Below are 14,778 nucleotides of genomic sequence, written 5' to 3'. Positions count from 1 at the left end.
CTTTTGCTCCCCTCCCTTTATCTCATGTGCATTACAGCACTCCAAAGCATGGGTGTCCTTGTGTCTATACCCAGACCCTCTGGAGAGGGCCCTTCAGTTGGGGGGGATGCCTTGTAACTCACATCAGATAAATTAAATTTTAGGCATCATTCCTTCCTGACCCCATGCTTTAGGACACCAGGCCCATTCCCTAGTGTTGTTTAGGGTGAGCCAGATGTGTTTATCCCGAAAGTGACAAAAGACAAATGATGTGTAAAGCCACAGTCCACGTCTGTTCATGCGTCAAAGCTTGAGAGAGCTGAGACTTTGCATCACCACAACTACTTTCCAATGAAATGCCTTTGTGTCTGTCTGTCTGTCTGTCTGTCTGTCTGTCTGTCATTCAGCCTCACTGTTGCTGTATGGAGACCGGAGCTCCACCCAGTGGCAGGATCCAGACCAGTTTGTTGCAATCTGTTTAATCATCTCTGCCAAATTGTGTGAAGCAGTGTGAGCATGGCAGAGGAAATAAATTGATCAGCTATGGTCATGTGTCACATTGTCAGATCAAATGTTTGAATTCAAGCACATATATACAACAGCTAAAGTCTCCACATCTAATCCAATGAAATGAATCTTCTCACAAAAGACTGATAGTCCAGCTGTTTAAGAAAACCCATAGCAATGATTAGTTTTGTATTCCTCCCTGTTCACTGCATCCCTGCTGCAGTGGTGCCCCAAATCACACCTCTCTACGGGACAGAGGCAGACTGCAGTTCTGCGATATTTACCATTACATCAGTCACTTATATTCAAGTTTACAAGCTGTCAACAACCCATGTCTTGAGCTCCAATTTGCATCCCAGGATAGCCAATCCAATCGCCAGAACTAATGTTGGCATTGTAGATTTCTGCAAACCATGGATACCTTACATTTGCACGTAATCATGTGGACATTTTTATTTCAACAATGCTGTGGTTCACATGGTTTGGTTAAGGGACAAAAAACATTTGGTCAGGGAAGATCATGTTTTGGCTTAAAATACGTAGTTTGGGGGGACAATCCAGGCAGGAAAAGCAGCATTGTCTTGCATTTTGGGCCACTATTCCGGTATAAGCAGTGATATCGAAGAAGAAAAACAACTGCTTTGTGAGCCACTATTCCAGCAGGAAAAGCAGCAATGTCTTGGTAAATCAACTGCTTTTCAGGCCACTATTCCAGCAGGAAAAGCAGATCGCCAAAAAAATTAAAGTTAAAGTTAAATACAGCAATGACTTGTTAAAACACAACTGGTTTTGTTGTTTGTCTTTTTTAAGTCATACCAGTGTTTTATATTTTATTTTATTGTATATTACATAATTTATGCGTCTACTCATGAGCCAAAGTAACGAAATCTCCTTTAATATGCGCACCGATGGTGTGTCTGTTGAATGACAATAAAGCAAGTCTAAGTCTATGTCTAAGTTGTTGGTCTCGACAGTGGTCTGCAGCTTGGCAGCCATTTCGCTTTGGTGACACACCATCCACCACCCCCTCAACCATCTGATGACAAAGTCAGCTCATTTACTACGTCACTTGATGATACTTATGGCGTGCAAATGTGATGTAATCTTGGTTTGCAGAAATGTACATCAACATTCTCCTCTGGCGAGTAGTCAGTTCATTAAATAATTCTTTTTTAGACATATTCTGGTTGAATGATAGATTTGGACATGTTAAGTGATATTTTATTGATTTTCCATGTTGTTTTTTCTCCCTTCTTTTATGGAGGTCATAGGTCAAGATGCTGCTGGTGATGGGAATTTGCAGTTTTGCTGTAAAGGACAGTTTGGAGAGCGGGGGATGAAGGCCAGGACCCAGTTTGTGTATTCTGGCAGAAGCAGACGAAAATCCACATGAACATTCTTTTGTTTTTTTCTCTCCACTGATGCAGCTTTTGAGTGTCATGGCCCAAAATGTCATCTGTGAACTATCTAAAACACATCATTGACTGCGTGATGCGTAATATCTCCAACATCATCACCATCTGACGCATTCGCCCCCCTCTCCCCACCCTTTTTGCTTCACACACGCACACGAAAACACGCACGTACAATGGTGTAAGCGTTCCCTCCTCCCGTGCTGCTCAACTATATAAATCACCACAGTCGGGGTGCAGAGTTCAGACGAAGAGGAGAGAAGAAAACAGTCATCGACGGCACAAACAAACCTCTACTGCTGTTGCGAGAAACCACCTGTGGTCCCGACCTCTTCCTGTAACCTCCAAAGTCTTTTCAAAGTAAGTCACTTCTTTCTCACTCTTATTAATGGACCCTTATTTAACATGTTGGGTGAGGATGAGTCAGGCGCATTTGATCCCAGTGCGAATAAGGATGTTTGTGAGCTATAGTCTGTCGGATTCTGTGCAAGGTCCCAAATAGAGGTACATTTGAATTGCAATGAATGATCGAACTTTGTTATTACTCTGGCTATAAAACTTTGTGCAGTTTTTGAAGAAGAAAAAATAGATTTAAAAAAAGACAAATTTAAACTTTCATGAGAAATACTTTCTAAACAGAAGCCCGAAATGTTGAAATTTTTTGTTCAGCCAATGTTATTTTCTTTTCAACTTTTGCAGATAAATTAAACTGCACCCCGTCCTACTATTTTAGTACCGACTTCAAAACGCACCCTAATGATTTAAGATGCGCCTTTTTTAAAAAACTTTTTTTTTTTTTATCCCAGCTGCCATTCTAATGTTTACTCACTGTTGGATAAACATCATATAGGGCTACCGTGGTTAAATTATGTTTTGATTTTGAAAAATCAATCGACGTTAATTTCGCAGTGTTGTTTCAATATTGTTTCATAAACTTCAAATGTTGTTTCAAAATTGTTTCAATGTAGATTTAACCTTTTTCCAAGCATGAAAATTAAACGTTGTTTCAATGTTTCAATTTCAACCACATGTTAACGTTGCAGGTCGTCCTGTGCCAGCTGGGATTGGCATAGCAAAACGTAGCACTTCTTTTTAAACTACTAACTCCACTTTTATTCTCAGTCGCCTACACGTGTATGTTATCCTAATTTAACTGTAAAAGTTCGGGGTTAAATGGTCAGCTCCTACCTCTGGCATCGCTTTCGTGCGTTCAGTTTCCGCTAAGGGCAAATCCCCTCCATAAGGTGCGCTCAGCACCGCGGACAGCGCCGCGGGGATTTTAACCAAATCCAAACCAAATCCGCCGACACATCTAATCAACTCAATAGTTGCTTCTGTATGTTTAATATTCACATACCATTAATGCAGACATAGACAGTAGCGGACTTGCTGTCTTTTTTTCCAGTTAAATAAGCGCTGTTTTGTGCTTCAGATATCACAGGCAGCAGTAGACAGAGGCGCATAGGTGATTCATAACTCTGCAATAGGCTATAGAAGAATGGCAGCTATTGTAAGAGTGCATTAGAGCGAACAGAGGAGCAGGAAATCTATGAAGTACACCTGCTGCTCATTATAACACCTGCAGAGGTATGTGTTATTGGCTGATGGTGTCAACAATAAAATCAGGAGCTTAATCTACTCATAGACTTTATTCATTGTCTCATGGCATTACTCAGCCTTGTTATTCAAGGGCAGATTGCTAAAGTAGAAGCCCAAGTAGATGTGAAAACGATTTAATAATTATTGTACTTATCTGAGGCTGTTTACTGATGAACAGAGATAAGTTTGAAAGCTTTTATTCTCTTGCTGTTTTTCTGGAGCCTATTTTTCATTTGATGTTGTTTGCGACCACCTTGGTGATTATGAGACTCTCTTTCAATTGGCTTTTCAATTGAGTTGTTATGTGTTTGTATTGATTTAGAGAAAGGTCAGTTAGGGTTTTATTGCCTCCTGCCTTAATATTTTAACAGCCAACAGACATGTAATTCCTGAACATTATTATTATTATTATTATTATTATTATTATTAAAGCAGTAGTAGTAGTTGTAGTAGTCCTCTTAAAGCTCACATAAAATGAAAAGATATTGCTTCCTTATAATACACAAGGATGGCGATTGAGCTGCTGCAACAGCATACAGAGTATTATCAACACATCTTACATGTGCAGCCTATGACTATACATTATGTCCATTTCATGACAAGCATCAACTCCCTGATGGTGTGTGAAATTAGTTTCCTCCACTGGAGTCAATCCATTTCCTTCGTCGTCCTCAGGAGCTAAGCGACACTCAACCAGGGGAGTGTGATCATAAGTCAGTCTACAGCCTAAGGAGGTTTTTTATTTCCTTTACATGATACTTATTGACTTGTTTAGCTGCTTCACACACCTCTATTTACTCGTCAGCCGACTTAGCCTGAGCAGATGTTTCCTAGGAAAACAAATGACACCATTTTCCCACCCAGCGCCCCTCAGGAGACGTTTGACACGTTTGTTCTTATTAGAAAAGAAAGAGAAAAAGTCTTTGTCAGTCCATCACTCTCTGAAGGGGATTAATTCAATCAAATATCTGTGATACGAGGTGATTTCTTTTAGTTATTGATTTTTCAAACAAAGCATCTCCACATCACCAGTGATACAATGGAAAATGGGACTTTGGCACAATTACTACAATCAACCACTAATAGAAAAAAAAAAACATCAACTATGTCATTTATCTCCAGAAGAAATCCAAAAAGTTCATGCTATTTTTTGTATTGTAATTCATTTAAAACTTTGGATCCATAACATCTTGTCACCCTATTTCAGATGGCCGTGATGCTGAAGCCATGGACAGTGCTGGTGGCCGTAGTGCTGTGTGTGCTGGTGTGTCTGGGAACGCTGGCGGATGCCTACCCCCCCAAACCTGAGAACCCCGGTGAAGATGCCCCACCCGAAGAGCTGGCCAAGTACTACACTGCCCTGAGACACTACATCAATCTGATCACCAGGCAGAGGTATGTACATACACATACATGCTGTACATATACATGGCACAAGTGTATATACACAATTACTTCTGTATTTTCAACAGCTCGATGATATCACCAGGACAGGAGAAATTAATCCAAATAAGGAAAGTGCCTTTGAAAGGGTGTAGCTCTCAGGTTAGCTTTAGATTAGAAACTGTATAATTTTAATTTTTTTCATTTTATTATTTCAAATATTACAGTTATGTTATTATATCATTATTATTATATACTATACAACTAAGTCACCAGAACAAATGTTGGAATTGTACATCTCTGCACCACTCGCCACAATATTGTTTTGATAAAGCAAGGCCCTCCAAAGACTTACTGAATTTTTTAAACTTTGTTTTGATCCTCCAAATCATGTAAAATACCAAAATTACAGCCCAGTCACCAGAAGAAAACATTGGCATGGGACGTTTCTGCAAACCCAAATACTTTACATTTCTGCATTTCATATGTATGGTATCATCGTTTCTAAAGTGACATAATAGGCCTACATGAGCTGACTTTGTCATCGGGAGGTGGGGGGGATGGTGGATGGCATGTCACTTAGACGAGATGACTGCCAAGCTGCAGACCACCGAAGAACAGCTTTTTAGGTTCCAAACATGGGTGTTTTGTATTGACCTGATGGGGTGGATAGTGGCACGAAAAGCCATTGTTTTGTTTTTTTGTTTGTTTTTTCAGAGAGATTGCTGTGTTTCCTGCTGAAATTGTGCCTCAAACTTGGGTGTTTTAAGCCAGAACATAATCTTTTTCCAACCATAACCAGGTCTTTTTTGTGCCTAACCACATAAAAACCACAGCAATACATTTCAATGTATCTACTACATAAAAATGTACAAAAGTAACCTATCCATAGTTTGCAAAAATGTACAATACCAACATTTTTTTTTTTTTTGGCAATTGGGTGGATATTTAAGAAAGTGGACCCCATTTTAGATCTCCATATCTAAATGGAATACTAATTTCCACTGCAGCCACCACTGCACACATTGCAAGTAAAGTTAGAAATTGCCAAATTCATGGCAAGTATAACAAAATGCTGAATACTCCACACAATTCATTTACTTTTGAATAAATAAAAACTCATGAATATGAAAGAGTAAACTGGGCACTTTAATCACCAAGTGCTATCTGTTTGCCTCCCTGACAAATCTGACAAGGGAAGGCCAAAATAAGATAAATCTGCGGTTTCTTTCCTGCATTGACTAAAAAGTCAGACTACTGTCCCTTTAGCCAAAAGAAAGATGCCAATATACTCCTTCTTTTCTGTTTACCCCTCCCTCTTTAATATTTTTTATACGGCCCCTAAAGATAGATCTCAAGGCTATGGAGGGTCCTCATGAAGACAGACGTAACAGACAGACTGTGTAATGAACCATATGTGGATCCCCAAAATTTAAAGGAACCCTTCCCCAAACTGATTTTCAGATGTTAAGCTAATAAAAGTGAAACAGCAGCTGAGCTGAGTGTGCCTTTTGTTTGCTCACTTATTTCATTTTGTCTGATTCAAGTCATTATAGCGGCTGAGTTCTATGAGTTTCCCGCTCATACTTAAGCCCCAAGCTCTGTCGATGTGTGATGCACTCCCCCACCTTGCCTCCATCCCCCCAACCCTTCGCTCACACACGGCAGCTCAGTAGATTAGATTACTGGCCACTCTCCAAAACCTCCAGGCCTCCAAATCAACGGGACCAGAGCAATAAAATCGGTGCAGATGGACCCAAGAAAGAATCCCAAATCCAGTTAGCGAGGCCTGCTGCTCTCAGGTATAAAAGTTGCTGGTACGGAATTGTCAGATGGAATATTTTTTGATCTGAAGCAGTCTGGCTCATGAGCTATCTGTTCGTATTCATGAAAGCCAAATAGGTCATTGATATTTAGATATGTGGTTTAAAGAAGACTCATAATGCCATAGAAAGTCAATTGGTTGAGAGTAGAAGGTGTTTACATTTCACTGGAGAGTTGGAGATGAAGACAAATCCAATGTGATAAAGGTAACTAATGGTTATTTGAAGACTTGACTGCATCAAAAAAAATGCTGCAGAATGTGATGGCGCTATGGATAAAATTGATGGATCTGGGCAGTCAGATGTCTGTGGTGCATTACTATATTCCTCAGTTCAAAGTATCATATAACTGGACAATTATACCCCTGTCTTTACTCAACACATAAAAACCAGAGCCATAGTTTCCATTGAGTTCATATCCTGTGAAGTTTTGCTGGAAATTTGGGGGTTTAGAAACCTTAATGTCTTTATATATATGCATTTGGCGATTCATTGTTCTTCAAATAGGCTGGTTGTCCTCTTCCTTAAAACAACAAACAAACAATTTTAGAGTGAAGTACCTAGATTTTTAGGAACAAAACATTTACTTGGAACAAGCCTTCTCAAGTTTAGGGAAGACTCATGGGTACCCATAGAACCCATTTTCATTCAGATATCTTAAGGTGACACTTTGGAGCATTATATAGCCCTCTTCCCTCCAAGCTATGCCAACATGGTTGGTGCTAATGGATGCTTGTCATATTTCACAATATACCACTACCGCAAAGCTAGCTTAAAAAAAGAGTGCGCCATTTCTTCTTTCCTAAAAAAAGTTTTAGGAAGTTTCCTGCAAAGACCTGTGTGGAATTAGGCACTAATTGTAAACAAAATAGCAACGACGTTATGACACCATTATTTATTTTTATTTTTTTGGTTATAGTTTAGTCGGTTGAGTTTATAAGCAGCTGACAATTTTTAAAGTCTCAATCAGACAGGAGAAGAAATGAACAGTAACAGCAGATGCAGGGGAAGATAGTCAAATGGAAAGACAGACAGACAGACAGACAGACAGACAGACAGATAGATAGATAGATAGATAGATAGGAAATAAGACCAGGACCAACCAGGGAGACTCAGGCAGATATATGGGTGCAGACGGGCCATTATCAGAGGGGAAAACATTTTACATCCTGATGTGTGCCACTGTGTGACAGCTGAGACAGAGTTGTATGATTGCTTTCCTACAGGGCAAAGACACTCATCCACCTCCCTGTGTGTAACGAAGCATAAGATTGGGTGCTGGGGGCATAGTGGGAGGTGGAACAGGTGGTTGATGGGAAAACAGAGGAACTGCAGGTCGCGCTGCAGGGGTTGTGTTGAAATGCAATGTTTCCACATACATACTCACACATAAACACACACATTAGGAAGTAAACTTTCTGTTAAACGGCTCTGTGGTTTTACATTTGCGGCTCTCTTGGACCCCTGGTTTCCTTATCATGACAATGATAAGACTCATCCAGACTTGGAAATAGCACCCACTTACGCAAACCAGCATTAAAACACACACACTCTGACTTGCACAGTTTGAACATGACTGTGAAATGACAGTGTAAGGAAGAAAGGGAGGGAAACTGAACCAACAGATTAAAAGGCAGACAGAGTAAGAGGACACAAAAAAAGACAAGAAGACAAAATAGTCTTGAATGTCTCATAATATAAAACATAATATATGTGCTTCATTTCATCCTGTAGGCTACAACAATTGCCCAAACCAAAGGTTTTGAACAGGCGAGTGGTGTCCTCTTTGAGACAGGAAGCAATGTATTATGGGAAAAAAAAGTCTTGATTTTGGAAAACAGCGCTGTTTTCATTTGTCTCAGTTAAAGACATTCTTGTATAAAGGAAAACTCAACTAGTATTATTGATAAAGGTCAGTTTATTGATCATCAGGAGTACTACTCAGCCTGGTGAAAGAATTGTATAACGTCATAGTGATGTCATTAGAGCTATCTCAGTTAGGGTCTAGCGACTACCAATTTATAACAGAAAACTTGCATTACAAATTGGAAAGTAACATTTTCACAATACGATATCCTACGAAAATGCACACTCTACAGTTCATATGATATCCTACAAATTAGCGCCCCACAGATGACGTTACATCCTTAATGTAAAGTTACGTAATAAATATAGAGTTACTGCGGTTAGGTTTAGGGAAAAAATACAGTGATGATATACCTTAAAATGAGTCAAAGTTCTCTCGAAGTTCACGCGGTTCTGGACACTTGTCTCCGGGGGAACATCCTGTGTTTTGTGATTCATCCACTGTCCCAACCTGCCTCGTTTTGAACCGCTTCCTTCTTTACTCCCATCAGTGAACTGGTCACATGATCGTCACATTATAGCTCGTCATTACATGGAATATGTACAGTACGAACTTTGGTGTATTACTTTTCGTAGGAAAACATACAAACAGTGCATAAGAACAGTCTGGCAAATGAGGGAATTTTAAAACAGAATTGTGTTTCGATTACAGTGTTTAAACAGGACCTACTATGCTACTATACTACTATTTGTATTTAAGATTTCTACTTGAATATGTTCAATATTCTTTAAAGGTCTCCTCAAACTGTCAGCGCTGAAACACCCGTATTTACCTTTCAAGAAAGCTCAGTTTAGCGACTGTCTCTTTAAGTCCAAAAAAGCCCAGTCTGCTCTGATTGGTCAGTGTCTCCAGGTCTTACAAATCTTGCCATCTCTGTAACGGAGAAAAGAGGCATTTTCTACTTTGAAATAGCTTCTTAACACAACCGGACATGTTCCAGCAGGAATATGAGCCCAAATCAGAGAGAAATTTGTCAGTAATTATGTTCACATGTTTCCTTAATGTTAGCATGTAGCTTCATGAGTAAGTGTGGACTACGTAATGCAAACACCTGCAGTAATGTACGAGCAGATGACCATATAAAGAAATCCAGCACACATGTAGCAGCCAGGGGAGAAAAAAGCTGTGGGAAGCCTAAAGTTTTTAAGCATTGGGTTTACTTCTACATATGTCTACCTCCTTATATTAAACTTTGGCCATGTTTACGATAAACATCCTTCATTGTAACACTACATAGGCCTTATAAGACGTAGGCTTCAAAACAGACAAGCATGATAGGTCCCCCATGCCAGGTGCTTTGGGAGGCTGTATGTAAGCAAAATGGTGCTTTGAGCTAAATGCTAACATCAGTATGCAAACAAGTTAGCATACTAGCATTTGCTTATTTGCACTAAACACAGTAGTGATGAGGCTTATGGGAATGTCATTAATTTGCAGGTTTTTAGTCATAAACCAAAGCATTGGTTAAATTAACACTTTACCTGATGATGGGGGACATGAAAGAGTGTATTACATTTCATGATAATCCATCTGATAGTTGTGGAGACATTTTATCCAAAACCACAAATGTGAACCTCATGTTGGCACTAGAGGAAAAGTCAGAGGATCACCGAAGTCATGAGGATTCATTCTCTGGGAACATGAATACACAAACTTCTGTGCTAATCCATCAAATAGATGTTGAGAATTTTCACTGACTGAGAAGTCTAACTGACTAGTGGCTCTAGATGAAAGGTCAGCTGATCACCAGAGTTAGTAGGATTCATCTTCTGTTCATGATGGGTGTCTGTACCAACTTGAACAACAATCGATCCAATAGTTGTCAACAACTTTTCCACTAACATGGCTAAAAACAGCTCTCCTTATTTCTCTCCCAGGTATGGAAAGCGTTCAACTCAGGAGGATGTGGTTGCAGAGCTGCTGTTTGGTGGTGACAGCAACAGAGACCAGAGATCAAGGTGAAGACCCTCACACACATAAGCTGAAGGAGTCATGTGACCTGTAGTGAACCCATATGAACATTGATAACTTTTACAAGCGTTACACGTTCTTCCTTGTGTTCTTCCACAGATACGATGATTCCTACATGTGGTGACTGCGCCACCCCTCTCCCTCCTCATCAGGCATTCCCTCTGGGCGCATCCCACAATGCACCTGGAGGGGCCGACATGTGCCTCTCACCTCTGACCCCTGAACCTGACCCCAATGGAAGACCATCACTGTCCGGAAAACAAGCTCTCTCTGTCTCTCTTGTCACTCTCTCACATCTCTCTCATTACAACAAGATTGTACATAATTTATTAATGAAATAAAATATATGTATGAGATCAGAGCTACTAATCAGAAGGTGGAACTGTGTCTGTGTGTGTGTGTGTGAGCATTAACGTCCCTCTACTGTCTGTTTAACACTGTTCAGGAAGGAGGAAATTCTTGTTTTAATGTTGCTACTGTACAAAGTAACATCAGAATAAATGAATAAAAACTGTTCTGTGTGATTAAAGTTTGTTGATTAATCAGAATAGTTTTCTTTGGGGATTTGTGTAATGATGCTGTGAGTGTGCAGTGTATACTCATTTTATATCTTAGTCTCTGGATAATGGATCAAAAAGACCAAACCCAACAATGTCCAACAATCCATCTCCCCCGAGCCAATCTGTGTCACTCAGCTTCAAGCCCATGAGCAAAAATATTTTAAAACCAGCTCACGAATCAAACTTGTCTCATACTTTGTATTTGTATGAATCCCATTTAACTATGGGGTAATTCGTGTATAGCCCACATATTGGAGAAGGCAGTGATGACGTGACCAATGCACTGACAGAGGTAAAGAAGCAAATAGTCCGCTGTAAAACACAAAACACAGGACTTTCCCCTGGAGACCAGTGTTTAGAATCGTTTCAACTTTGAGTCATTTTAAAGCACGTCAAACCTAACCACAGTAACTTTTCTTGTCCAAGCCTAACCCACGAAACTTTTTGTTAAGCATGTAACTCTATGTTACATAACATCATTCATGGAGCGCTTTTGTGAGTATATCATATGAACCGTTGTATGTGGATACGTTGCACAAAAATATAGTGTAATTTCCGTTCTAAAAAGAGAATATCTTGAAACAGCTGTTTACTGTAGATTTAGGACATTTTATTCAAACAGGAGGGAATGTGTGTACTCTTTTCAGCGGCAGATCAATCCACATTTGGTCCCCTATTTAGGTTTGTTTGTTTTTTCAGTATTTTATTTTGGCATCTCAAATATTACACAAACCACACAGGCAAAAATCGACTATACACAAACACCCATTGTACGTTACAGACATCTCAAAAATAAATTACCGGAAAATAAAAGAAATGAGCCTGTGACAATTAAACTAAAATGAAATCCAGGAAACAACAGTATTCAACAGATAGGTTAGCATTAACCATAATAGAATAGAGACCATACAGGCAATCATTCAGTTGTATGAGATAGAAGTTTGTCCATTATAGAAAAAATGTATCTTATCCCTTGGTACGTAAGTTATCTTTTCCAGAGGTTTGCAACTGTTCACTTCTGACAGCCTCAATCTAGCCAGCAATGGGAGCTCTGACATTTGTCGCGATGCACAACACATCCTCAATACCAACTCAAATACCAACGCTCAGTGGCCCTACATGTCAAAATATAACATGCTAGGTGCCCCTCGTGTCAGTTTTGGATTCTCCAGGACGGCAAGTTTTGCTCATCACATACATTGTGTCTTTTCAAAATAAACTTCCGTTTGCACAAGAAATGTGCAGTTTCTGCTTGTTAACATAACTTGATTGACCTGTGGTGACACTCCAGTGTTTGTTTGAACCATCCACCACCCCTGCCGCCTGCCTAAAGTCCTGTGTCCACATGGCATTTTTCTTCAGCAGAAAAGTGGGGAGCACTTCATCCCGGCGCTTCATAAAAAAAGCGCTCTGAGCACTTGCTCCTTAAAGACGTGCTGTGTGTGGGTTTTGTTTCTATAACAACAATAGCTTGACACTTACATTAGCTAGGTAGCTATGGTGATGCTACATTACCAGAGGGTTGATTACACAGTCAGAAACAAGCTTACAAAGGAAACAGTGATAAAAGCACACCACTCACCAGCACAATCCAGTGTCTGCCAAAAAATGAGCTTTTCTGTGGTGTGACAGCAGACAGCAGACAGCAGCCTAGCTAAAGACGTGTTAGTGATGTCACCAGCGCCAAGATTTCGGTAAGCTTAATGGAAAGACTGTGTGTGAGATTAGAATTAGAACTCCTTGTTCTAAACCTTGTAGGTTACTACGCTGCTAGGTGGAATGGAGGAAAATGTTCTCAACTAAACCACATCTAAAATAAAGGGATACATTTAGAGTTAAACTCATAAAGCTAGGAACGACTGAGATAAGTCTGATAAAGAAAACTGAATTAATCTATATCTTGCATTTAGTGTGTGTACCACCATTGCTACATAGGTCTCTCCACAGTACTGGATCACTTTCTACATCGAAGTCCCTCTCCCATGTAGATTTTTCAGTTCAGAAATTAACAGAAAAGGTAACAGGGTTTCATAAACCTTAGAGATGGTTCTAACCATTGATTGACCATGAAAAAGAAGTTGATGAAAAAGAAGTTCAGTGGACGAGATCTTGGGTAGTTTCCACTGTCTTTGGAGGTTAACCCTTGTAAAAATGTCTTAATTTTAGGTGTTTTAATACATCTCTCTGTATCGGAGTAAATGTGAAAGTTGACAGATATTTAAAAACTCAAGTAAAGCACAGATAGTCGCAAGAAATACTACTGTAAGTAATACTGGAAAACATTTAATGGTTCTGTCCCATTATTACAGTAATACAGATAATACACCCAAATTATTACCAAGTACCCTTGTAATACGTACACATTTTGGTGTACAACATAGTTTTTTTTTAACTATGATATAAAGACATACCCAACACTGGTCATCCAATCGAATTACCACAGCTGACACAGTTGACTTGACCAAGCTGTAATACTCAAATCTCTCCACTGCATGCTGCTGTTGCACTGTTTTCAGATAGGCCAATGGTAGAGTCACCGTATGTTTACTGCTATGGCATCCTTCCACCTACAGAGCTTCATGGCCCTTTTTCCTGGCTTTTTATTCCCTGATTATAATTTTCAGTTGATAAAAATAGAGAAGCATACATGAGAGGAAAACAACAGACACAAAAAGTCACAGGAAATTTGGACTGTCAAAGCAGTCCTGTCACAAGGGCTTTTGGGGCTTACACAGAGTCTAATTAAACCTGCTGGAAGACACAGAGAGGAAATGTTAATGCCTTGGATCTCAATTTGTCAGCTTATTGTTTTAAAACTCAGCTTTCAGGGTTGTGATTAGCCCACCACCACCATTCCCTCCAGTCCAACCTGTGATACCAAAGCTGCCACAGATTCAGCTCTAATTGCTTTAAAGGTACAATGTTGTCTTTTATACTGTGATAGTAACAAAGTGCTCAATCAGAGAAATGCACACAGTCCCTGTTTAGAAACTGTGTCTTTGAATGAGTCATCAGTACTTTTGTGAAGTTGTGATGTCACAGTTCTACTATATAGACATTTCAAACTTCAGACAGGGTCCCTTTGTATTTTCTCTCTGAATGTTTTGCAGTGTATGTGAGTGACATCAGCTGACAGGAAGTAATCATGGGCCCAAGCTGTTGCCTAACAATATGACAGTCATGGGGAGCTTAAAGAGAAAGGTGTTACAACGGACCATTTTAGAGGATGAATGAGAGTCCTGCACTGAGTTGGGTAGCTGTGGCTTAATGGGTGCAATGGGTAATAGGGTAAAAATATGTGTGTGTGTATATATATATATATATATATATATATATATATATATATATAAATTCATGGGTATGGGCACGGGTAAAAGTGAACTACACACGGGTGGGCAGCAGGTGAGAAGTGAGACCAGAAATAGGCCTATATTTTTTATTAGCCTATTTAATTTTTTTCAGGATAAAACAAATGCAAAAGATGTGCAGTATTTGTGTAATATTTTCACATCTAAATCACTTTTATCAAGCTACAATTCCTGTTATTTTGAAAGTCAGTGGCACAAGTTGAATCTTTGACCCCTTGAACTCCAGCGATGAAACTCTGCAGTCCAAGGATGAGGTGGCAGCCTTCAGTTGAAGACACCCAATGAGGACCCTTTTGAGGTTTTGTGGTG

At 39.6% G+C, this 14,778-nt stretch overlaps 1 protein-coding gene across 1 annotated transcript; it reads left to right on the top strand.

The window, feature by feature from the left end:
• Nucleotides 1–2,138: 2,138 nt before the first annotated feature.
• On the top strand, nt 2,139–11,070 carry pyya (peptide YYa). Its single transcript, XM_050068959.1, has 4 exons — nt 2,139–2,258; nt 4,705–4,892; nt 10,448–10,528; nt 10,641–11,070. Exons 2-4 carry the CDS (start codon nt 4,705–4,707, stop codon nt 10,663–10,665), a joined length of 294 nt encoding a protein of 97 aa, XP_049924916.1. The 5' UTR covers nt 2,139–2,258; the 3' UTR covers nt 10,666–11,070.
• The last annotated feature ends 3,708 nt before the right edge of the window (nt 11,071–14,778 follow it).

Source organism: Epinephelus moara, chromosome 18, assembly GCF_006386435.1.
Source record: "Epinephelus moara isolate mb chromosome 18, YSFRI_EMoa_1.0, whole genome shotgun sequence".
NCBI classification, from domain to species: domain Eukaryota; kingdom Metazoa; phylum Chordata; class Actinopteri; order Perciformes; family Serranidae; genus Epinephelus; species Epinephelus moara.
The sequence above is the reverse complement of the archived record's forward strand: the minus strand, read 5'-3'. Positions and strand labels throughout refer to the sequence as shown.